At 37.1% G+C, this 25,978-nt stretch overlaps 1 protein-coding gene and 1 pseudogene across 7 annotated transcripts in view; one reads left to right on the top strand and one right to left on the bottom strand.

Moving 5' to 3' along the window:
- Nucleotides 1-25,978, bottom strand: part of EPHA6 (EPH receptor A6) — an 858,920-nt gene that overhangs the window by 242,398 nt on the left and 590,544 nt on the right. For all 7 annotated transcript variants that reach the window (XM_019448105.2, XM_019448107.2, XM_019448106.2 and 4 more), the window contains one exon: nt 2,951-3,059. In XM_019448105.2, the coding sequence (XP_019303650.1) occupies nt 2,951-3,059 (109 nt within the window). The remainder of the gene's footprint in view (nt 1-2,950; nt 3,060-25,978) is intronic.
- On the top strand, nt 14,619-15,120 carry LOC128777246 (ferritin light chain-like; annotated as a pseudogene).

Below are 25,978 nucleotides of genomic sequence, written 5' to 3'. Positions count from 1 at the left end.
TTGTAGAATATTACTTTCTAATGTGATATAAATTGGAAAACATGGAAGTAAAAGCTGAAAATAATTTAGCACAAATTTTTCTTTACCATTAAATTATCTTTTAAAGATAATTCTGCTTCAGAAATCAAAAATAAAGATAACTTTTGAGCCCATCTCTCAAGTTTATTAGGCCAAATTGATTTAGCCTACAATGCCTGTAATATCTTCGTTAAAGCTTCCCATATTCATGTGTTGAGGCAATAATTTCTGATATTTTAATGAAATGCTTTTCCACATGTGTATGTGTGCCATTTAAATCACTGCTGAAATACTCAAAGAGGAAATAAAGCCTTAACTCATATTCTACAAATACACATAACTGTAACTTAAAAGTTACATCTGATTGTGCCATATATCGACTCACTATTAAATGAAACATCATTTAAATCAATTTCCATTATAAAGTTAGAGGCTTTTTTTTTTTTCAAAAAATTGAGGATAAAAGAGGCCCTGCTGTTTAAATAAAATCATACATGAGAAAGTACCCCACAGTTTTTCAAGAGTACTTTCAAATAAGAAAAAAATAATATTTTTGAATGAAATTAACCATCATATATAAATTATCACAGTCTAGTTGACATAATTTGTGACTTTGGAGTTAGAATCACCTTATAGGTCCCCATCATACTTTAACAACTGAATAATCTTTCTGGGCCCCAAACTGAGTGCCTTTAAATTATGTGCAACTCCATGATAAATAGAATATTATCAAGGTATCAATGCCCCCAAACTCACAATGCATGAGCAGCACTTAGGTTATAAATGGCAATGAAAACACAGTAGAGTTATTTCTTCCACTTAACATTTTTCTAATAAGGTTTGTTAAACACATAGCAACACATAAAGTGTTGGCATGTTTTCTTTTTTTTACCTAATTAAATTGTCATTGTGACTTTATATGTACCAAAATTGTATTCTAATCCTTCTTCTTGCAAGAGAGTCGTAGGTACGATCATAAGAACTCTAACATTTTTTTGTTTGTTTTTCAAACAAGCTTAGACCTCCACTAGGATACATAGGGTTTTGCTTGTTTTTTGGTTTTTATAACCAGTTCTCCCCTGCTAGTGATTAAGGATTTTGTAGATCACGTTTGGTATTTGAAGGATATCATACTGCATATTTTGTTTTCAACCTGATGGTTAGTTGGTTTAGAGACTCCAACATTTATTTTCTGCCCACTGTAAAAGATGGTTGTACCAAAGCTGTAATGATGGCAAGGACCTGCCAGAGGTTAGCCTGAGGTATAAAGAGAGACAGAAACAGGAGAGTGCTGGGCAATAGTATATGATGGTGACACCATGGCATGCCCAAACTAGCACTTTTTATTAGGATTAATTTATCAGTGTTCCTGCATTCTTTCAAATTTTTTTTTCTTATTACTATAGCTATCACTCTTCTATCAGTTAATCAGCTTCCCCAAACAGGGGACTCTGAGACACTCTCTATTTATTACAAGAGCAATACTATGTCTATTTATACATAAAAAATTTTAAGTAAATGTGGGGTACATGTGTCCATTTTACAATTAATTTCATAAAGAAGTCACCATTTCAACTCAACCATATTAAAATATTCATGTGTTTCTTTATTCCTTGGTAAGTTTTATCAAAGTGGGTTTGTTATACCTAGATCTGACACCTTCAATAGCTAGCAGTTACAGTCAGGCAGGGACCCAAACTTCTAAACATTTGTGAACTTATTGATCTATACCTTTACCCTGCTCTAAAACTGTAGATAATAATTTTCCATGCATGCATATCCTCTATAATTTAAAAGTGAATTTTAATAAAATATTGGTATGTAAGTAGAGTTTTTAAATAAATAAAAAAAGGTGTTTTATTGTTTATTCACTAAACTATTGCCCCTGAAAGTAGCTATTTGTTATTTCTGCTCATTATCAAATATCGACACTTTCCAGTTGAGACGGTGTACTTTAGCTGGTGTCATCATAGATGCATACTTTTTGGCTGGTATTCTTATTGCACTTTTAAATCATGACATTGTTTTCTTTGCAGTATGTGTGTTTTTCATATTATCAGGAAAATTCATGAGATATTCTTTTGTGCCCCTATTGATAATCAAGAAAGAATTATTTTTTCCTTAGTAGGAATAAAAATATGATCTGAATATATTCACAGTTTCTAACAAAAGTCTGGGCCTAATAACAAGGCTTATATAACAAGGGTTACAGAAAAAATCTTTTATATGATTTCATACATACTACCTTTACTCACATCTCTGTATATAGTCAGTCAGTACCTGGCTCATGGTAACAATCTAATATATCTAAAAATCAATAAATGGTTTTAATTCATTGTTATATCAAATGTGTGCAAAAATGCAAATATAAGATTTAGATACCCGAAGCACTTTGACCAGCTAGTCAGGATTCAGATCTAGGTCTTTTGCTCTGTTCAATTTATTGTTGCTTTAAATTTCCACCCCTATTACCTTCAAGTGGAGAAATACCGGATTTATAAAACCAATTAATGTAATTCTAATATAGATCCATTCAACACTTAATGAATAAATAGAACACATTCTATAACACTAAATTTATAGAAAACTTTTATATAAATTCTCTGTTGAATGATTTTTTTTTTCTCCAGGAAAGATCTCTTTCATGGTGTAATTTGAACGTGGTAAAGGAAAAACTTATCGAGTAAGAATTTATCTTTCATAGCTTTCAAAGTGTTTCTATCACGTCTTTAGTTGCTTACATATTTCGAAGCCTATTGATACAGAGAATTGGACATGGTGGTTCTGTTATCATATAAACTTCAGTCAGAGCAGCCTGCCCTGATCCCTTTTTCTCTCCTAGTTTGCTACATTTGAAAGCATATGAATACACAGTATTATAAGAGAATGGTTATTCACAAATCTTGGAAATAATCTGGTATGCTTCCGTTACCTCCCAGTGATTAAGAAGAACAAAGTAAGAATGACGAGGAGAGTAAATCCCCCAACAGCTGCGGTGGCTATCACGAGAATCTGTCCCTGTTCAGCCGCCATGTCAGAAGCTGAAACACAAATACAATATTAAAATTTCCCTGGGTGACATTTCACTGAGAAAATTATTTTACAAGTTGGTATATGCTTGAAAATATGGTGATGGATGCCAAAAATGTCCACCATATTTGCCTTTATTTAGCACACAAACCAAAATAAGGGCTGAAGATGGAGGTCATAACCCACAACATAGCCCTTTTCTTTTTTCTTTTTTTCTTTTCTTTTCTTTCCTTTCCTTTTCTGTTTTTGTTTTTACAAAAGTACCAATAAAAGTAGATGGATTCTTAGTATCCCACATTTTAAGATTAAGTATTTGTTGCAAATTTAAATCAGCAAATAGACTTAAAGGATTTTGTTTATATTATTGCTAATTTATTTCCTTAAACACTTGAATCAAGAGACCAGGCTTTATGCACTGTTTTGATGTCTCTTTCAACAAAGTGGAAAGACTATTGCATAATTCGTTTTAAGAATGACCTTTTTTATATTTCATAGAGATTAATTCAAACATTAAAGTTAGGAACTTACACTTTATAGGACAAGGATATACATAGGAAGTTCTTAGATGTTTAGCAGTAATTTTAAAAATGACATTTGAAAGCTTCCTTTTTTGAAGAAAAAACTAGATAACATATGGTAACAACATATTTCTTTCATTGACAAACCTATAAAAATTACATGGGATGCATGTTTTACTACTGCTTAGGCAACCTTCTAAAATACATTACTTCAATTAATTCATTAGCACTTCTCATTCTATGTATTACTGAAGTTTTTTAATTTTTTAATTTTTTAAAAAATTTTAGTATATGTGCTGCCGAAGCAAGCACAATTTTTTTTTTATTTTAGAGAGAGAAGGGCATGAGCAGGAGAAGGGCATGGGAAAGAGAGAGAGAATCCCAAGCAGGACTCAATCCCATGACCCTAGGATCATGACCTGAGCTGAAATCAAGAGTTGGACGCTCAACCAACTGAGCCACCCAGGCACCCCTGTATTATTGAAGTTTTAATAAGAAATACTTTTTATTGAATGGGATATGAACAATTGCTTCATAATAGAAGTAAAAAACTGAAGCCCACAGAAGGTAAAGAACTTGCCTGACTTCACACATGTCCATCGCCAGAATTCAAGGTTAAGTTTTATGTTTCATTTCCCCTTCCTATGCTATAACTTTAAGTAATAATTCAGTTATTTGGCAATACTCTAAAATATTGAATCAAACAGTCCCTTTAATATCCTTTCACTTGAATAAAGCTTTATTTTTATTACTATAAAAATCTATTAATCAAATAATTTATATGTAGAAAATTGTATCAAATAATATAACTGAAAAACATGGGGCATCTGGGTAGCTCAGCTGTTAAGCCTCCAACGCTTTCTTTTTTGTAATTTTTTTTAACATTTATTTTTGAGAGACAGAGCGAGACAGGGCTTGAGTGGGGGAGGGCTGGAGAGAGGTGGGGACACAGAATCTGAAGCATCCTCCAGGCTCTGAGGTGTCAGCACAGAGAGCCCCGCATGGGTCTTGAACTCATGGACCGTGAGATCATGACTTTAGCCGAAGTCAGATGCTTGACCAACTTAGCCACCAAGGCGCCCCAAACTCTGACTCTTGGTTTTGGCTCAGGTCATGATCTCACGGTTCGTGAGTTTTACTGCCCTGTCAGCGCAGAGCCTGCTTGGGATTCTCTCTTTCTCCTTCTCTCTGCTTCTCCCCTGCACATGTTTTCATTCTCTCTCAAAACACATAAATAAACTTGAAAAAAGGAATATAACTGAAAAAAAAAACCATTTAATTCTCTACCATAATAATTCATTAAACTTGAGTACTTTAAGACTTTCACAGAAATAGTTCTTCTTCTGGGAATCAAGTAGGCAATATACACTATGTGCAAATTTATATCCAGAGTAATAGCTTCCTCATAAAAATGACATATCTACTAGGGAATTTTTGAGCATTAAAAGCTATTGTTAAGTAAGAAACCAGTCACAACATTTAAGAGGCTTTTTAAGAAACCTAAATGTAAATAAAAACAATTGTCATTTATGTTCAGTTTTCAGTAAGAAATTTATTAAACCTTGGAATTAGATTTTATTCACTATGATTTAATAAAGATATTTTCAGGCATCTATTTCTTTCAGCTGATAATCTGTGCAGAAACAAGGTAAAGGGTTGCATCTTATCCAATAAATAATGTGCTGAAGATTTTTTATTAGGTCCTCACTGAATTTCCTAATCTTCAAAATAACACTGATACTGCAGGAATTAATGAGTGCTCTAAAATGTCACATTTCACATGAAAATTATTGAATAACAAATTATAAGGGATAGATGTTACAGAAAACATAAAATAACATTAATTTTTGAAGATACAGAAGATGGCATTTAAAAAGAAAACATTTACTTAGCAACTGCTGTATTTGTAAAATATATAATATAGTTCAAGAGTTTTAAATCTGGAGACTGTACTTTCACAGTAGCCAGGTAGCAAGTAATTTACTGAGACCATATATTCAAAGTTCAGACAGGGAAGATTATGTAATTGGACCTTCTGAGACTCAGATTACTTTGTTATAGAACACTGTGTTGTTTACCTTAAACAATCGCTTAGCAAACTGCTATTTTTACTAATATACCTTCATTTTCACACTTATGATTATATATTTATGAACTTTGCTTCAATTGAAATTTTAATAGAATATCAGAATAGGCAGTTGTGTCACTTTGAAAAATGCATATGCCTGTATAATTGTTTCTTAAACTTCTGTGCTAGAAATCCTAAACACTCTTCTTTGGAGATTGGCATACAGTTGACCCTTGAACACTCAAGTTTTAACTGCATGGCTCCACTTACACGTAAATATTTTTGATAAATACAGTATAATACTGTGAGTGTATCTTCTATTATGATTTTCTTAACATTTTCTTTTCTCTAGCTTACTTTACTGTAACAAATATAGTATATAATACATATAACATACAAATATGTGTTAATTGTTTTTGTTATTGGTAAGGCTTCTAGTCTACAGTAGGCTATTAGAAGTTGAGTTTTGGGGAGTCGAAAGTTATGTGTAGACTTTGGACTGGATGGGGCAAGGGGGTTATTGGTATCCCTAACCCTTGCATTGTTTAAGGTTCAATTGTATATAAATATATAAGTTATTTGAAATAAGAGTGTATGATGTCATGCACCGTTATATACTGGGAGTAAAGTGCCATGGATTACAGGGCTGGGATGATTATGAAAACATTAGAAATACCATCATCAACAACAGTCACTATCTATTTCATACTAAATTATCTTCTAGCACTATGTTTAGTGCTTCAAATTCATTATCAAATTTATCTGCACAATAGTCTTAATAGGTAGGTACTACTATTATTCCTAGTATAGGTGGTTATATTACTTGCTGAGGTCACACTTCTTGTACACAGGAAAGCTAGCAATCCAATCCCGATTTGTCAGGCTCCAGGCCCATGCTATTGCCAGTATTTTACACTACCATTTTCGCTAATAGAACAAATAGCTAGATCCAGCTCTTTTGTGGGTCCTAGAAAAATCATTAGCCTCGCCTGACCTTGGCTTCATGTCTGTAAAATGAGAATTTTGAATTAAATGTTTTTCTTCCACAATCTTTCAAAGCTATTTTACTATGGTACTATGTTATCCATAAAAGCTACAAATATTGGGAAGAGCAAGATTTGCCATATGGGAGTAAGAGGAACACTCAGGACCTGTGTTGCTCCTCTTGGTCCTGACAGGGATAATTTCTGCCTTATTATATCAGTGTTGGCCAATCACAGAGCTGACTCTATCTCAGGATGAAGTCTATAGTCTTTAACTTTGCTCACATGGCTCTCTACAAATGACTCTAAATGTATATCTCCAGATTAATCTCTTATCGTTCTCTATGTTGAGTTCATTCCAGTTCCTTAAAATGTGCCAAACTTTCTTTCATGGCCAATTCCTATTTAATCCTCCTATGTGAACATCACATCATTTGGGAAGCTTTTTATGCTTGTTTAGATTTAATTAGGACCCCAGACTTCTGTTCCCATAGCTCTTGGACTACTTCTACCAATACATTTCTATCATGCTTTACTGAAATCACTTTTTTTGTAACCTGTCTTTTCAATTAGACTACGAATTCTATGAGGGGAGGGGCTTTACTCACTATAGAATCTGTAGTAATTTGAATGATGACATCCCCTCCACCCTCTCCCTGCCCCTACAAAAAAAAAAGTATTTGCAAGTACAAGTAAGTTCCTTAACTTACTACTCATCCTGTATTAGCTGGGTGGGCCCAAATCCAATGACAAGTGTCCTTATAAGAGACAAAATAGAACACAAAGTAGAGAAGTCCATGTGAAGACAGAGGCAGAGATTAGAGTTATACAGCCACATGCCAAGGAATACCTGGAGCCACCAGACCTAGAACAGGCAAGGAAGGATTCTCTCCTAGAGCCTTAGGGGAGAGTATGCTTTTGGCCTCCATAACTATGAGAGAATAAATTTCTGTTGTGTGTGTCATCTGCTATAGTAGCTCTCTGAAACTCATACATTATTCAACCTATAGGACCTGATACAGGTCCTATTTATTGAGTAGTAGCTCAATAAATATTTGTTTGAGTAAATGGATTGAATTGTCATTTGCATTAGGTGATTCTGGTTAAAAAAAAGCCAGATTGACCTAGGGTTATCCATATCCTTACCTTCCACTTGATATGTAAAGATTTACCCTGAAGGTAGTTATACGTATGTGAAGTAAGTCTACCCAACATAATTTTAATCAGAAGATTCAATTATTCTGTATGCTTGAAGATAATGCTTTCCAGAAGGCAGGAGGTGCTAGAAAGTACAGGCTTCTACATTTAATCAAGTTAAGTTGATTAAACTTAGAAATGTGAATATAAGTTTAAGAATGCAGGCGGAGGTTGGAAGATGGTGGCTTAGGAGGACACTGGGCTCACCGCGCAATGCATCCTGCTGATCACTTAGATTCCACCTACACCTGCCTAAATAACCCAGAAAACTGCCAGAAGACTAGCAGAACGGAGTCTCCGGAGCCAAGAGCAGATAAGAGGCCCACAGAAGAGGGTAGAAAGGGCGGCGAGGCGGTGCGTGCTCCACGGACTGGCGGGAGGGAGCCGGGCAGAGGGGCAGCATGCAGGCCAAGCAGAGCCCCCGAGTCTGGCTGGCAAAAGCGGAGGGGCCGGACAGAGTGTGTTCGGACAGCAAGTGCGACTTAGCGTCTGGGAGGTCATAAGTTAACAGCTCTGCTCGGAAAGCGGGAAGGCTGGAGGACAAAGGGAGGGAGAGTTGCTGAGCCCCCGGACTACAGAGCTCAGCTTGGCGGGGAACAAAGGCGCTTGCCAGCGCCATCTCCCTCTCCCATCCCCCAGCCAAAATCCCAAAGGGAACCAGTTCCTGCCAGGGAACTTGCTCGCTCCGTGCCAATACCCAACTCTGTGCTTCTGTGAAGCCAAACCTCCGGCAGCGGATCTGACTCCCTCCCGCTGCCACAGGGCCCCTCCTGAAGTGGATCACCTAAGGAGAAGCGAGCTAAGCCTGCCCCTCCTGCCCCCGTGCACCTTGCCTACCCACCCCAGCTAATTTGCCAGATCCCCAGCTCCACAAGCCTGGCAGTGTGCGAGTAGCCCAGACTGCCACGCCACCCCACAGTGAATCCCGCCCCTAGGAGAGGGGAAGAAAAGGCACACACCAGTCTGACTGTGGACCCAGCGGTGGGCTGGGGGCAGACATCAGGTCGGACTGCGGCCCTGCCCACCAACTCCAGTTATACACCACAGCACAGGGGAAGTGCCCTGCAGGTCCTCACCACTCCAGGGACTATCCAAAATGACCAAACGGAAGAATTCCCCTCAGAAGAATCTCCAGGAAATAACAACAGCCAATGAACTGATCAAAAAGGATTTAAATAATATAACAGAAAGTGAATTTAGAATAATAGTCATAAAATTAATCGCTGGGCTTGAAAACAGTATAGAGGACAGCAGAGAATCTCTTGCTACAGAGATCAAGGGACTAACGAACAGTCACGAGGAGTTGAAAAACGCTTTAAACGAAATGCAAAACAAAATGGAAACGACGACGGCTCGGATTGAAGAGGCAGAGGAGAGAATAGGTGAACTAGAAGATAAAGTTATGGAAAAAGAGGAAGCTGAGAGAAAGAGAGATAAAAAAATCCAGGAGTATGAGGGGAAAATTAGAGAACAAAGTGATACACTAAAAAGAAATAATATACGCATAATTGGTATCCCAGAGGAGGAAGAGAGAGGGAAAGGTGCTGAAGGGGTACTTGAAGAAATTATTGCTGAGAACTTCCCTGAACTGGGGAAGGAAAAAGGCATTGAAATCCAAGAGGCACAGAGAACTCCCTTCAGACATAACTTGGATCGATCTTCTGCACGACATATCATAGTGAAACTGGCAAAATACAAGGATAAAGAGAAAATTCTGAAAGCAGCAAGGGATAAACGTGCCCTCACATATAAAGGGAGACCTATAAGACTCGTGACTAATCTCTCTTTTGAAACTTGGCAGGCCAGAAAGGATTGGCACGATATCTTCAGTGTGCTAAACAGAAAAAATATGCAGCCGAGAATCCTTTATCCAGAAAGTCTGTCATTTAGAATAGAAGGAGAGATAAAGGTCTTCCCAAACAAACAAAAACTGAAGGAATTTGTCACCACGAAACCAGCCCTACAAGAGATCCTAAGGGGGATCCTGGGAGACAAAGTACCAGAGACATCACTACAAGCATAAAACATACAGACATCACAATGACTCTAAACCCGTATCTTTCTATAATAACACTGAATGTAAATGGATTAAATGTGCCAACCAAAAGACATACAGTATCAGAGTGGATAAAAAAACAAGACCCATCTATTTGCTGTCTACAAGAGACTCATTTTAGATCTGAGGACACCTTTAGATTGAGAGTGAGGGGATGGAGAACTATTTATCATGCTACTGGAAGCCAAAAGAAAGCTGGAGTAGCCATACTTATATCAGACAAACTAGACTTTAAATTAAAGGCTGTAACAAGAGATGAAGAAGGGCATTATATAATAATTACAGGGTCTATCCATCAGGAAGAGCAAACAATTATAAATGTCTATGCGCCGAATACTGGAGCCCCCAAATATATAAAACAATTACTCATAAACATAAGCAACCTTATTGATAAGAATGTGGTAATTGCAGCGGACTTTAACACCCCACTTACAGAAATGGATAGATCATCTAGACACACGGTCAATAAAGAAACAAGGGCCCTGAATGCTACATTGGATCAGATGGACTTGACAGATATATTTAGAACTCTGCATCCCAAAGCAACAGAATATACTTTCTTCTCGAGTGCACATGGAACATTCTCCAAGATAGATCATATACTGGGTCACAAAACAGCCCTTCATAAGTTCACAAGAATTGAAATTATACCACGCATACTTTCAGACCACAATGCTATGAAGCTTGAAATCAACCACAGGAAAAAGTCTGGAAAACCTCCAAAAGCATGGAGGTTAAAGAACACCTTACTAAAGAATGAGTGGGTCAACCAGGCAATTAGAGAAGAAATTAAAAAATATATGGAAACAAACGAAAATGAAAATACAACAATCCAAACGCTTTGGGACGCAGCGAAGGCAGTCCTGAGAGGAAAATACATTGCAATCCAGGCCTATCTCAAAAAACAGGAAAAATCCCAAATACAAAATCTAACAGCACACCTAAAGGAACTAGAAGCAGAACAGCAAAGGCAGCCTAAACCCAGCAGAAGAGAAATAATAAAGATCAGAGTAGAAATAAACAATATAGAATCTAAAAAAACTGTAGAGCAGATCAACGAAACCAAGAGTTGTTTTTTTGAAAAAATAAACAAAATTGACAAACCTCTAGCCAGGCTTCTCAAAAAGAAAAGGGAGATGACCCAAATAGATAAAATCATGAATGAAAATGGGATTATTACAACCAATCCCTCAGAGATACAAGCAATTATCAGGGAATACTATGAAAAATTATATGCCAACAAATTGGACAACCTGGAAGAAATGGACAAATTCCTAAACACCCACACTCTTCCAAAACTCAATCAGGAGGAAATAGAAAGCTTGAACAGACCCATAACCAGTGAAGAAATTGAATCGGTTATCAAAAATCTCCCAACAAATAAGGGTCCAGGACCAGATGGCTTCCCAGGGGAGTTCTACCAGACATTTAAAACAGAGATAATGCCTATCCTTCTCAAGCTATTCCAAGAAATAGAAAGGGAAGGAAAACTTCCAGACTCATTCTATGAAGCCAGCATTACTTTGATTCCTAAACCAGACAGAGACCCAGTAAAAAAGAGAACTACAGGCCAATATCCCTGATGAATATGGATGCAAAAATTCTCAACAAGATACTAGCAAATCAAATTCAACAGCATATAAAAAGAATTATTCACCATGATCAAATGGGATTCATTCCTGGGATGCAGGGCTGGTTCAACATTTGCAAATCAATCAATGTGATACATCACATTAATAAAAAAAAAGAGGAGAACCATATGATCCTGTCAATCGATGCAGAAAAGGCCTTTGACAAAATCCAGCACCCTTGAGAAAGTCGGGATAGAAGGAACATACTTAAAGATCATAAAAGCCATTTATGAAAAGCCCACAGCTAACATCATCCTCAATGGGGAAAAACTGAGAGCTTTTCCCTGAGATCAGGAACACGACAGGGATGCCCACTCTCACCGCTGTTGTTTAATATAGTGTTGGAAGTTCTAGCATCAGCAATCAGACAACAAAAGGAAATCAAAGGCATCAAAATTGGCAAAGATGAAGCCAAGCTTTTGCTTTTTGCAGATGACATGATATTATACATGGAAAATCCGATAGACTCCACCAAAAGTCTGCTAGAACTGATACATGAGTTCAGCAAAGTTGCAGGATACAAAATTAATGTACAGAAATCAGTTGCATTCTTATACACTAACAATGAAGCAACAGAAAGACAAATAAAGAAACTGATCCCATTCACAATTGCACCAAGAATCATAAAATACCTAGGAATACACCTAACCAAAGATGTAAAAGATCTGTATGCTGAAAACTATAGAAAGCTTATGAAGGTAATTGAAGAAGATATAAAGAAATGGAAAGACATTCCATGCTCATGGATTGGAAGAATAAATATTGTCAAAATGTCAATACTACCCAAAGCAATCTACACATTCAATGCAATCCCAATCAAAATTGCACCAGCATTCTTCTCGAAACTAGAACAAGCCATCCTAAAATTCATATGGAACCACAAAAGGCCCCAAATAGCCAAAGTAATTTTGAAGAAGAAGACCAAAGCAGGAGGCATCACAATCCCAGACTTTAGCCTCTACTACAAAGCTGTCATCATCAAGACAGCATGGTATTGGCACAAAAACAGACACATAGACCAATGGAATAGAATAGAAACCCCAGAACTAGACCCACAAACGTATGGCCAACTCATCTTTGACAAAGCAGGAAAGAACATCCAATGGAAAAAAGACAGTCTCTTTAACAAATGGTGCTGGGAGAACTGGACAGCAACATGCAGAAGGTTGAAACTAGACCACTTTCTCACACCATTCTCAAAAATAAACTCAAAATGGATAAAGGACCTGAATGTGAGACAGGAAACCATCAAAACCTTAGAGGAGAAAGCAGGAAAAGACCTCTCTGACCTCAGCCGTAGCAATCTCTTACTCGACACATCCCCACAGGCAAGGGAATTAAAAGCAAAAGTGAATTACTGGGACCTTATGAAGATAAAAAGCTTCTGCACAGCAAAGGAAACAACCAACAAAACTAAAAGGCAACCAACGGAATGGGAAAAGATATTTGCAAATGGCATATCAGACCAAGGGCTAGTATCCAAAATCTATAAAGAGCTCACCAAACTCCCTACCCAAAAAACAAATAACCCAGTGAAGAAATGGGCAGAAAACATGAATAGACACTTCTCTAAAGAAGACATCCGGATGGCCAACAGGCACATGAAAAGATGTTCAACGTCGCTCCTCATCAGGGAAATACAAATCAAAACCACACTCAGATATCACCTCACGCCAGTCAGAGTAGCCAAAATGAAGAAATCAGGAGACTATAGATGCTGGAGAGGATGGTGAGAAACGGGAACCCTCTTGCACTGTTGGTGGGAATGCAAACTGGTTCAGCCGCTCTGGAAAGCAGTGTGGAGGTCCCTCAAAAAATTAAAAATAGACCTACCCTATGACCCAGCAATAGCACTGCTAGGAATTTACCCAAGGGATACAGGAGTGCTGATGCATAGGAGCACTTGTACCCCAATGTTTATAGCAGCACTCTCAACAATAGCCAAAGTATGGAAAGAGCCTAAATGTCCATCAACTGATGAATGGATAAAGAAATTGTGGTTTATATACACAATGGAATACTACGTGGCAATGAGAAAGAATGAAATATGGCCTTTTGTAGCAACGTGGATGGAACTGGAGAGTGTGATGCTAAGTGAAATAAGCCATACAGAGAAAGACAGATACCATATGGTTTCACTCTTATGTGGATCCTGTGAAACTTAACAGAAACCCATGGGGGAGGGGAAGGAAAAAAAAAAAAAGAGGTTAGAGTGGGAGAGAGCCAAAGCATAGGAGACTGTTAAAAACTGAGAACAAACTGAGGGTTGAAGGGGGGTGGGAGGGAGGGGAGGGTGGGTGATGGGTATTGAGGAGGGCACCTTTTGGGATGAGCACTGGGTGTTGTATGGAAACCAATTTGACAATAAATTTCATATATTGAAAAAAAAAAGAATGCATTAGCTCATTCAACAAATGTTTATTGAGAACCTACTACATGGCAGACACTGAGATAAACACCGGAGATTCAGTTACTGACCTCATGGATTTACAGTTCATGGGAAAGACAGACGATGAAAAAATAACTACAAGTGAAAGAACTGTTAGAAAAGGGATATGAGGGGCGCTCTGGAAAGGAATAAGCAGCCTCTCGCAATAAATCGGTAGAGTGGCAGTTAGGAAATACAGTTGATCCTTGGAAAATGTGGGAATTACAGTGCCAATCCCTGCAGTTGAAAATCACCCTATACCTTTTGATTCCCTAAAACTCAACTACTGTTAAGTAGTTATAGCCTACTGTTGACTGGAAGCCTTGCCAATAACATAAACAGTTGGTTAACACATATTTTGTATGTTATATGTATTATATACTGTACTCTTATGATAAGTTAAGCTAGAGAAAAGAAAGCGTTATTAAGAAAATCATAAGGAGGAGAAAATACATTTACAGTACTGTAAAAAATCTGCCAATAGGTAATGCTCTGAGTGGTCTTGTGGATCTGTCCTATTTCAACAATGTTTGGACAGAACAGATCCAGGATACCCCTTCTCCTCCAGCCTCCAGTCACCCTCCAAATCCTTTCCAGTCACAACCTTTGAAACCATAATCTCAGCCACCATCTGCCTCTGGGACCACCAACACCATCTTTTGAGCTTAGCTCTTTATTGCTGATCAAACATGAACTCCCAGATTCATCAGAATTATTCCACCGAGGTGGACAACATGCGTCTGCAGGCCTCCTACACCTACCTCTCTCCGGGCTTCTATTTCCAACTTGACAATGTGGCTCTAGAGGGCATAGGCCCCTTCAGCAAGCTGGCTTAGGAGAAGCAGGAGGACGCTGAGGGGCTCTGGAAGATGCAAAACCAGTGGGGATGGTCGGGTCCTCTTCCAGGACCTGCAGAAACCGTCCCAAGATGAATGGGATAAAACCTTGGAAGCCGCTATGGAAGCTTCCATGGTCTCAGAGAAGAACCTGAACCATGCCCTGTGGGATCTGCATGCCCCGGGTTCTGCCTTGCATACCCTTGTCTTTGTGACTTCCTGTAGAACCACTTCCTGGAAGAGGAGGTGAAACTCATCAAGAAGATGGCAACCACCTGAATAACCTCCACAGGCTGGCTGGCTCCCAGGCTGGGCAGGGCGAGTATCTCTTCGGAAGGCTCACCCTCAAGCATAACTATTAGCCTCCAGAGCCTAGTGGCCTTTGAAGGGCATCCCCCTGGTGTCAGGACTTCTTCCTGAGCCTCTCCCTGCAGCTCCTATGCAGCTTTTTAACCACTCTGGAACCTTTTCCCAAGCCTTGGACCAAGTGAAAACAATAACACTTTTTGCAGAAAAAAAAATTTAAAAAACATTGAAATAAAATCTGTTGTGTAAGTGGATCTGCACAGTTCAAAGTTGTGTTGTTAATGTGTTAAGAGAAGGAGGAGGAAGAGGAGAAGAAAGAGGAGTCGCTCCTTGGTTAGAGGCCTCAAAGACCTGATTAATTTAAATGGACACTTAGAAAAACAAACCATAACAGCATCTACCAAATGGATTCCAGAATAGTACAGTATAGCTAACAAATCCCCCTGCCATGATTGAAAACTTGTCTGCTTGTACCATCTGTTCATTTTTCAATCCTAAAAAAAAAAAAAAAAACAAAACCACATTTCTAATTAGTTTGGTAGGATAGGATGTGTATTATTTACTCCTGTAAGTAACTCCCTAGAGAGCAAACCTGTCTTTAAAAAGATACAATGAAATCCAGGTAAGGAATAAAATTTATTTGTGACTAGCTGATTGGAAATGTCTTTTTGCTTAATGGAATAAGGTCTTAATGGAATAAGGTCTTGGAAAAATATAAGTATATTGAAATTATTATTTCATCGTACAGTTTGGAAAGAGGCATACTTCCTTAAGGGGCAAAAAGAGATGCAAAATTGTTACTGAACTAGAGCTTAGCACCTAGCCAATGCTTGGCATAAGTAAGGATGCCACTATAAGGGAGGTTTGCTTTAGTTGTTTCTATTTTAAGAGGAGAAAAAAGCGAAGTTCTTTACTTGGAATCCAAATACTTTAAAAAAATAGGTTGGAAAAAATAAATTTCATGTCTTTAGGGAAGTATTGGAGAAAAGCAATTTTTCTATTTTTAACCAAAGATTTTTCTTCTACAGAGACATGATTTTGTCTCTCTGTAATCAAGATTATTCTAGTTTATATTTACATTTCAAAGTAAAATCTGTTATTTGTATGCTGTGTCATTTTCTGTGGAATAGCTTTTTAAAGTTAACTCTTTTCTGTTATGAACATCTTTTTAAAGTTATTGAAGACAGCAGTTACATATTTTTTTGAATAAAGTTTTTCTCAAAATGCTGCCCAGGGAAATAAATGGTGGTATATATTTGTTTCATATTCACATGTTTTATTTATGACTCCCAATTCTTGATGAAATGTCAAAATTTCAAATGATATTATCTCATCATTTCAACAAAATGATTTTTTTAAAGCACAGCACAAATCTCAACAATGTAATGGATTGATAGTACCCAGGAAATTAATCTTAAGGTTTATTGACAACCAATACAGGAAATCCTCTTAGGTCATATACTATAATCAGGATTAGTTTAATCCTATGAAATGAGGTACATATATAAAGATTTAGCAATATATAATGAAGACTAACAATCTGTAAAATCTCAACACTATATGGTTATACAGACATATGAGCATGACATATGAATGAAAGCTGAGGATATATTTCTCTTAGATAAACATAATCTTGTGATTTTGTAGATGATGCTGTTATTCTCTGGGCTACCCAGACTTGAAATGTACAGTCATCTTGATTCTACCTTCACCTACAACTCCATGCCCAGAGTCAAATCTTTATCATGTCTTATATTATCTTGTGTTTATTACCACTGGAACAACCTCATTTCAGGTTCAGCTTCACGGGATTAGGCTGGTCTATTAAATTGTCTTTCTATAGTATCTCTTCCCAATCCATCTCACATTATGTGGCCACATAATTATTCTTCAAAATAATATTTAAAACTATTCAGAATCTCTCCTAGTGCCTAGAGGGTAAAGTCATCCCACTGCAGAGGTTCACCATTCCTGGAGATATCCAGGCCTGAAACTTTGCACTCAGACTTCCCACAGTTTTCACCTTTGCCTTCACATTAATCATCAATCCTGTCATTATTACATTTTTTAATTATTTAAATGTTTATTTATGAGAGAGAGAGAGAGAGAGAGAGAGAGCAAATGGGGGAGGGGAAGAGGGAGAGGAGACACAGAATCCAAAGTAGGCTCCCGGCTCTGGGCTGTCAGCACACAGCCGGACACAGGGCTCAAACCCACAAACTGTGAGATCATGACCTGAGCCAAAGTCAGATGCTGACCCACCCAGGCGCTCCATCATTACTACATTTTAAGTATTTCTTAGATTCATCCCCATTCTCTTCTGTCCCCCCAACTATTCCTATACTCATCTTATCACATGTATTTGAATTCAGCTAGATGGCAACTTCACTTATGTGGAATGCAGTGGAATAATAGCAAGATGGACAAAAAGAGCTTCTGAGGAGATATCTGACAGATGTTCACATACTAAAGAACACACAGTTTACTCCATGAAACAGCTTTGATGCCTCACACTCTTACTTCAGACATGTTTATTGATTTCCAAATTCATAAAACAGTATTGTAGAAGTAAATTAAGTAAATGAGGCCAGGGGTGAGATATCTGAAGGGAGGGAATTGTATGGACGTGCACACTGGTAGGCTGACCGACAGAAGAACTGGGAAAACGGAAAGCTGACATAACATTCCCAAATATACAGTATTCAGGAGCAAAGAATTTAGGATCAAACATCCTTGTAAAATTCAGGGAACACAGAAGGACTTGCTATGTTATAACTCAAAACAATAATATGATCATACAAGGTGAATAAAAAAATGCTGAGTTATGTCCAAGATATTTTATTTAAAAGGGCAAGAGTCTGTGGGTGCATGATTAGAAAAGTATGTCTCTGCAAAATATTTAACAATAAATAGTAAAAATAATACTTTTAAGACCAAACTTATGTCTGAAAATTTCAACTATCAAAAATGATTTGATTTCTGATGATTTCAGGGGTTGGGGCTCATTTCAACTACACGATAAGCTTCTTGAGGGCATAAATAATATCTTTAAACTTACTATATCACATGGGATTAGTAGAGCACCTTACACAGACCAGAAATTAATAAATATATATTTTTCCTGAAGAAGAGATAAATAATGCATTCTGGACATAAGGATTAAATGCCCTGGCTAAAGAAGAATTTTCATATAAGATGCATTTGGTAATGCTCATGCTTAAAAGTGTTCTAGTTACATAAATGACCCTTCCACACTTGTATTTTGATATATAACATGTTCAGAGATAAGTGAATAGAAAATAGTGTGCTATAAACTTAACAGAAACCCATGAGGGAGGGGAAGGAAAAAAAAAAGAGGCTAGAGTGGAAGAGAGCCAAAGCATAAGAGACTCTTAAAAACTGAGAACAAACTGAGGGTTGATGGCGGGTGGGAGGGAGGGAAGGGTGGGTGATGGATATTGAGAAGGGCATCTTTTGGGATGAGCACTGGGTGTTGTATGGAAACCAATTTGACAATAAACTTCATATATTGAATAAATAAATAAATAAATAATAAAAAAAGAAAATAGTGTGAGTTAAATTTTTTTAGTGTTTATTTATTTTTGAGATAGAGAGCACCAGCGGGGGAAGGGCAGAGAGAGAGGTGGTCAGAAGATCTGAGTGGGCTTCCTGCTGAAAGCGGTGAGCCTGATGCCAGCTCAAACTCATTAACTGTGGGATCATCACCTTAGGCAAAGTCCGACGCTCAACCAACTGAGACACCCAGGTGCCCCTGTGAATTAACTTTTTTATTCAAATACCCCTGCGTAGGCTTTGAATGAAATAAATATTTCATTTATTATTTATAATAAGGAAGGTATTGGCATGGTATTGTATTAGCATGTTTCTTTTACATTTATTCAATATTTGACACCATTTACCAACAGGAAAAATAACCTCTAAGATGAGGGGCGGGGGGAGAGAAGAGAGGGAGAGAGGGAGAATGACAAGAGAGTCTCTGTTCCACTCAAGTAAGCCAGTTACTAAATTCTCAGTTGGAATTGAAAAAAAGCCTCATGGATCATATCTATTGAAGTAGGAAACTTTAGCAGGGATTATATATTTTTAGAAAGTGATTGCACCACTGTGCTTTCTTTCTCTGGTCTGCCAATTCTCCAGAAACAATGCAGTTCAGTACGTCAAACTGTGGCTACATTGGGACACAGAAGATTTCAAGATTCATTCTTCTTGATGACCTTAATTTACTTGTCAGATAAAAATGCCAAATGACACAGGAATAATTGGAAAATGTGAGTTTGGTAAAACTTGATGGAGAGGCAGAAGCAGAAGCATAGTGCAGCATGATGAAACACTTTTTCTCTCTCTCTCTCTTTTTTAAGATTCTTGTGTGCATTAATAAATGGTCAAGATGCCTTGACAGGTAGGCTTCATGTGACAAATATCAAAGAACAGAGAAAAGTGACTGAGGCATTTAAACACCTGGAACTATTGTTAACATTCTAAATGTCGGGATTTAATTTGTAATTGTCTGTATTTCGTATTGTTACATGCAGTTGAGATAGGTCTTTGATAACATATTTTGTAAGTGAAATACTTACGCCTTTACACATACATATTTCAGTTTTTAAAGATCCAGTGTACAATAGAATTTCCTTAAAAATTTCAAAAATTCCCTGGAACCAATGATGTTCAATTTCAAAAGACTATTCAACATGTACCATATGTTATTAATAGTATTTGCATATTGATAATCATACTTATGCACTTGAGGTTATAACTTCTCTGTATAACAGTGTAGCTTGAGGTAAGTAGCTTTGCCAGTAAATGTATAGCCATTAGAGATCACATATTTCATAAGGCTAAACTCAAAGGTTTATTTAGGATCTAGTTTTCATAGGGGAACCTGGGTGGCTCAGTCGATTAAGCATCCAACTCTTGATCTCAGCTCGGGTTATGATCTCATGGTTCAGGGGATTGAGCCCCGTGTTGGGCTCCATGCTGATGATGCAGAACCTGCTTGATTTTTTTTCTCTTTCCCTCTCTCCCCCTTCCCTGCTCTCTCTCTCTTTCAAAATAAAGAAATAAACTTATAAAAAAAGAATATTTTTCATAGAAAATATATAAAAAAAATCCCGATAAAAAGCATACATTTATTATTTAGAAAAAGTTCTAGAAAATTTCTTGAGTGAATTCTCATTTATCAACTCATTATTCATTCAAAAACAACAAAAAATACTAATCATTTAGAATGTGCCATGGGCCGCCTGGGTGGCTTAGTCGGTTAAGCGACCCACTTCGGTTCAGGTCATGATCTCACAGTTTCGTGAGTTTGAGCCCCGCATCCGGCTCTGTGCTGAGAGCTCAGAGCTTGGAGCCTGCTTCAGATTCTGTGTCTTCCTCTCTCTGCCTCTCCCCCATTTGTGCTCTATCTCTCTCTCTTAAAAATAAACAAACATTAAAAAAATATTTAGAATGTGCCAAACATGGTGATGTAGGGATTGGGGAGACAAAGAAGACTTAAGCCTGGTTTCCAATCCTCAGAGTAGTTTCTCTTTAGTGAGGGTGATAGATAACTGTAATATAGTGAAACTGTTGCTAAAATGGAAGTACGAGTGAGGGTCATGAGGGAAGAGTAGGAGAGTGATAATCTCGACAGGAAGAAGTGAAGGAAGGTTTATAAAGGAGGTGATTCTTAAGCTAAATCTGAAAGGGTTAGAAGAAATTGGCAAGTAACCAAAGTGACAAGTAGATACTGGGACATTCTAGTGTGAAGAAATGACATTACATGTATGGAGACATGAAACCACAGCATCTTCCAGGGATTTTACATGTACTTTGAAGCAGAATAGAACCAAGAGGATATAGAATAGGAAGGTAGAGAGAATGGATCGTGAAAATATAGTGACCTCATTCAGTGTGCTTAGTTCTTTCTCATGAGTAGAATAGAAGGAGATGTGAGTTTACTCAAAATTGCAATTTTTACTGGGGATATAAACTCTTGCAAATATATGGGAAGAAACTATCAGACAATAAAATGAGGACATGTTTGGAGCCTGGATTTGGCCTGAATCTCACACTATACCTTGACTTTCTTTACTTAAAGTAATAAAGTCTCACTTTTCACTAAACCAGTTGGGATTTCATCATTTAAAGTTGAGAGTCCTACTTACTAAAATGAAACAAAGAGGAGAGAGTTTGTCTGTGTTTGTCTATATGCATATCCTATAACGAGGGAAAGAGAGGATAAGTGGATCTTTATATTTCCAAATTAACTACTAAAAACCTCTCAATGCTTATTATGTTGCTTAAGTTAGATGCTTTTAATCTCCATTTACTATTTACATTTTTTTTCTATGTTGAACAGACTTCTGAGTCTGTTTGCCCCCATAACTGGATGAATGAAATTGAAAAGATAAAGCAAAATGAGGCGGGGGGGGGAGGGTTCTGTTTATAAAACAGCCATTTTTATAAAAAGAAAACCAAATGCTCTGCTTGAAGAGAGCCCATTTTCTTTTTCTTTAATTGATTGATTGGTTCAGGGTGAAATCAGTCCTGTCTATCTTACACTTAATGGATCTCATGTATTGATTTAATAAAAACTGCATAGATGTAAAAACAAACAGACCAAAAATAAAAACAAATGAACAGACATTTCTTGCAACTTTAGTGAGACAGCATGTTAAAATCAGATTATGGAGGAATCTGCCCATTTTAAGCCATCTAATTATGAACCCATTGCCACCAAATCTGGAGCTAAACAAATTCCTGTGAAGATCTTTACTTAACCTTCACAGTTAATGTTAAAGCACATTTAGGGTACAGTTGTCTCTTACATGGCTTTAGTAGAAATCTTTACAGAAGCATAGAAACCAACAATGTTGGGGGTGGAGGGCAATTTGTCTTAGCTTTATGGACTCAAACACAGTGCCCCAAATAATTTAGATCACAGGCAACCAACAGGGACCTGCTATTCCTATGCCAAAACTCATTTGATTATCCCCTGAAAGCAAGTTCTCAAGGAAGCTGTTGCATCATTGCTTGAAACCTTTTGAAGCCTCTGCTCTAACAACCAAACTACCTCAGCTTCTAACTGATCACTGCAATCACTTCTGGAGAGATTCAAAGAGAGCCTACTCTACTTTATTATTATTATTTTTTTAATTTTTTAAATGTTTATTTACTGTTCAGATACAGAGAGAGAAAGAGAGAGAGAGAGAGAGAGAGAGAGAGAGCACGAGCAGGGGAGGAGCAGAGAGGGAGGGAGACACAGAATCCGAAGCAGGCTCCAGGCTCTGAGCTGTCAGCACAGAACCTGATGTGGGGCTCGAACCCACAAACCACAAGATCATGACCTAAGCCAAAGTCAGATGCTTAACCGACTGACCCACCCAGGTGTCCCAAGCTTACTCTATTTTAAAAAGAGCCAAACTTGTTGTTCCACAAAACGATAGATCAATCAATTTTCTTAGTGTCCCCTTTATTATTTATGTTATGATTTCCCTTAAATTATGTGTTAGATCTCCCAGTTAAATTTTGCATAATATTTTGTTTTATGCACAGAATTACCCCATAACTTATTAATATTATATTTTCAAGAAAATAAGATTGTTTGCTTTGCCTGTAGATTTTTCACTAAATTTTGGCTTTATTGCTCAGGGAATCAACTTAACTCAAAACTGAAACTTAGTATTATTATTCTGAAAATGTGGAGTAAATACCTCTTTAAAAATGAACTAAAGGGGAAAAAATTCCTGACATACTCTTTCACAAGTTCATGTAATATAAAAAAAGTGTCATGTTTTATTTATTCATCTTTTACACTAATATCTGCATATGATATTGATTATAGACAAACTGGCATGTGCTATCTTGTTAGACAGAAATATGTGCCTCTTTCTATATGCTGATAATATGGATTTAATTTTTAATAACTAGAATTGATTTCTGGATACAAATAATTCTACTATCCTACCGCTGCTAGAAGGGATTGAACATCATCAACTTTATCAAAATTAAAATCATTTTCTTTGGCACACAAAAGGCAATTGATAAAAACTCTACAAAAGAAGACAACCTAGTCCATTTTTTACAAGTATACTTTTTCCATAACTTATCCTAGAAAGCTTGCTGCAAAAATATGTGGTTCAATATAACTTTTTCCATGGGAGCATTGCTCCTCGGGTTTCTTTTTGATGACTTTGAACACCTGCTTTGAAAATTTTCCAGGCCAGAATCATCTTTTTTCACAGTATCCAGTGGTGTGGAACTGTGGGCTTTCAATCTAGAGTATGCCTAATTGTTGGAGCAGATTCAACTCTGCTTCCTAAGGACAATCTTTGCTTCGCCTCCAGCTCATTTCAGTGCAAATGTAAGGATGGGAAAAAATATTGGTTGGTTGTCTCAGCTTTAATAGTGGAATTATTTCTGTACTTCTTCACCTTATTTTTTTATGTTTATTTATTTATTTTGAAAGAAGAAAGCAGGAGAGGGGCAGAGAGACAGGGAGACAGAGAATCCCAAGCAGGCTCTGCATGCTGTCAGTGCAGAGCCCTGTGTGGGGCTTGAACCCACAAACCATGAGATCATGACCTGAGCTGAAATCAAGAGTCAATCACTTAACCAACTGAGCCACTCTTCACCTTATTTTTGAAGCATTTGTACCATGTATCAGTGTGAAAATAGAGAAAACACATTCTAAGCTCTCATTAAAGACTTAGCTCAAAATTTTTAGTAAGTAATCTTAGTAAGAATACTAAGATACTAAGTATCTTAGTGGGATACTGAACGGGTATCTATTAAGCTCTATCTCTGAAAACTGCCTCTCTCTCTGGTCCCTACCTGCATGAATTGGATTAGGAATGGAGACCTGACTCATATTGGGCCAAACCATGATATTTCTTCCAGGAATTTGGAATTAGGATTCATAGTCATTCTGGTGGTCTTGGTGCATGGTTGAAATGATGGGGAAATATGAATCTACAAGCCGTGAGGCAGATAGATTTATTTTCCTAAATGAACATATGCATAGGTAAATCTGATCCTAGGCGAGAGAAACAGAAGCGAGTGGCTGTGTAGACCAAGAAAGAGATTGGTTATCTTTCATTTCAAGACCTTTCTGGTTTCTTGTTTCAGTTCTTTTTGAAGCTTAGCCTCATTTACGCCCCCATATTTCCACTGTGGCCCTGTCTGGGACATTCTTAGATCTCTTTTCACTTAACCTAGCTCATGGTATATTTGATATCTCCAGTTGAAGGGCTTTGGGGTATTCTAATTTTTAGTATCTGACCAAAGAACACATATTTAGAAAATAAATTTAAAGGGTGATTCTCTTTCATTCACTTCCCAGCTATACTAGCTCTTTTGAAGTCTGTATGCATGGAATTGTACTAAGTAACCTTTCTTCCTCATCTCATTCCCAGCATGGAAATCATCTTCAATCAGTGAAACTTTACCTTGGGTCTGCTTCTATCAAAGGTTGTAGTCATAAAACACCACATTAAAAAAGCACACTTTTGCATTTGTTGAAAAAACTCTGCTTGAGGCCATTATCCTCAGATTCTTCATCTATCTTTCTTAGAGCATTTGTGCTTCATATCATAAGAGCTTGAGGACTTCTCTGTTCTCTGGCTGCATCCAGAAATGTCAGAGGCAGAGATGGTGTGCATGTGGTTCACCACTAGTGATGATCACCTCTTGTTTTTATGGATCAAATTTTCTACTTTTAGCTCTAATTCTGGTGCTTTAAATATTTTTAAATGCTTTAATATTTTGTATATGTGTTTTAGACTGCCTCAACTCTTTTTAGGGAGAAGGGAAATGCAAATATAAGTCAATATTCCTCTATTAGGTTAGTCAGACTTTCTGAGAAGGCAACCCTATAAAAATTAAGTGCAATTTAGATAAGTTAGCATATATATGGGAAAAGTCATCCTACTTACTGCTTAGAGCATTCAGCTTTCTTCCTAGAACAGGAAATTTGACTATACTTGTAATTCTGTCTCATCTCTAGTAAGAGGTATTAATGACTTAGATTAGTTATATGTATGTTTGAACATGTTCTGTTAAACAAAATTCTTGATTAAATAATTTTAGACGATTAACAGAAAGTGTAATAGAGGTCATTTCTATCTCCTTTTAAAACACATGAGAAGAATTTCTGAATTCCACATACTTATTAGCTTGACTAATTCATGTATTGCATTCCTTTTTTGGTATGCATGTGTATGGGGGGTAATGGAGGTGCATATACCTAGCTTTAAGTTTTCTATGCTGCTTCTCTTCTGAATGTTAACAGAAAGTATTTTTCTAATTGTTTTTATTTTCTAAACTGAGCTTTTCTCAATTCTTCACCTGTTCTGATGCCCCAGTTTCCACAGTTTAAGCTATTGGAAGTCTAAGCTAAGGGTGCTTATAAGACTGCTTCAACTATCTTCCCAGTCATGGACCAGGTTGGGGTGCCCCATCTCTCCTTTGGTATGTAAGTCCTTGTGCCTTAGAGGCTTCTACAGGTCACTGATCAATGAAAAGTAGAATTACCCCATCAATCTCTTATTTACTCATTTTTCACCTTCCTTTCCAGTAAGGTATTTCTCCCTCCATCTTAAGCAGTAAGAGAACTGAGAAGAACAATGACAGAGATATAGCCTCATGTGCAGAAGTTTGGTTTCTTTTTTTTTTAATGAAAACTCATTAAATTTATCTTTCCTGCTTCTATTAATAATCTCAAGGATAATGGTAGAGAATTATCGTGAATGGTATACTTTTCAAACCTTAAAAATATTGCTGACATCAAGCAGACAGCAACTGTAAAAGCACATAACTTAAAAAAGAATCTCCATGGGTATTAACTGGGTATCTTTTGTTTAACTCAATTTGAAATCTATCATCCCAGTGGGCATTTAAATGGG

The sequence above is a fragment of the Panthera pardus genome, unplaced genomic scaffold (assembly GCF_024362965.1).
Source record: "Panthera pardus isolate Hobbes unplaced genomic scaffold, ASM2436296v1 HiC_scaffold_16, whole genome shotgun sequence".
NCBI lineage: Eukaryota > Metazoa > Chordata > Mammalia > Carnivora > Felidae > Panthera > Panthera pardus.
The sequence above is the reverse complement of the archived record's forward strand: the minus strand, read 5'-3'. Positions and strand labels throughout refer to the sequence as shown.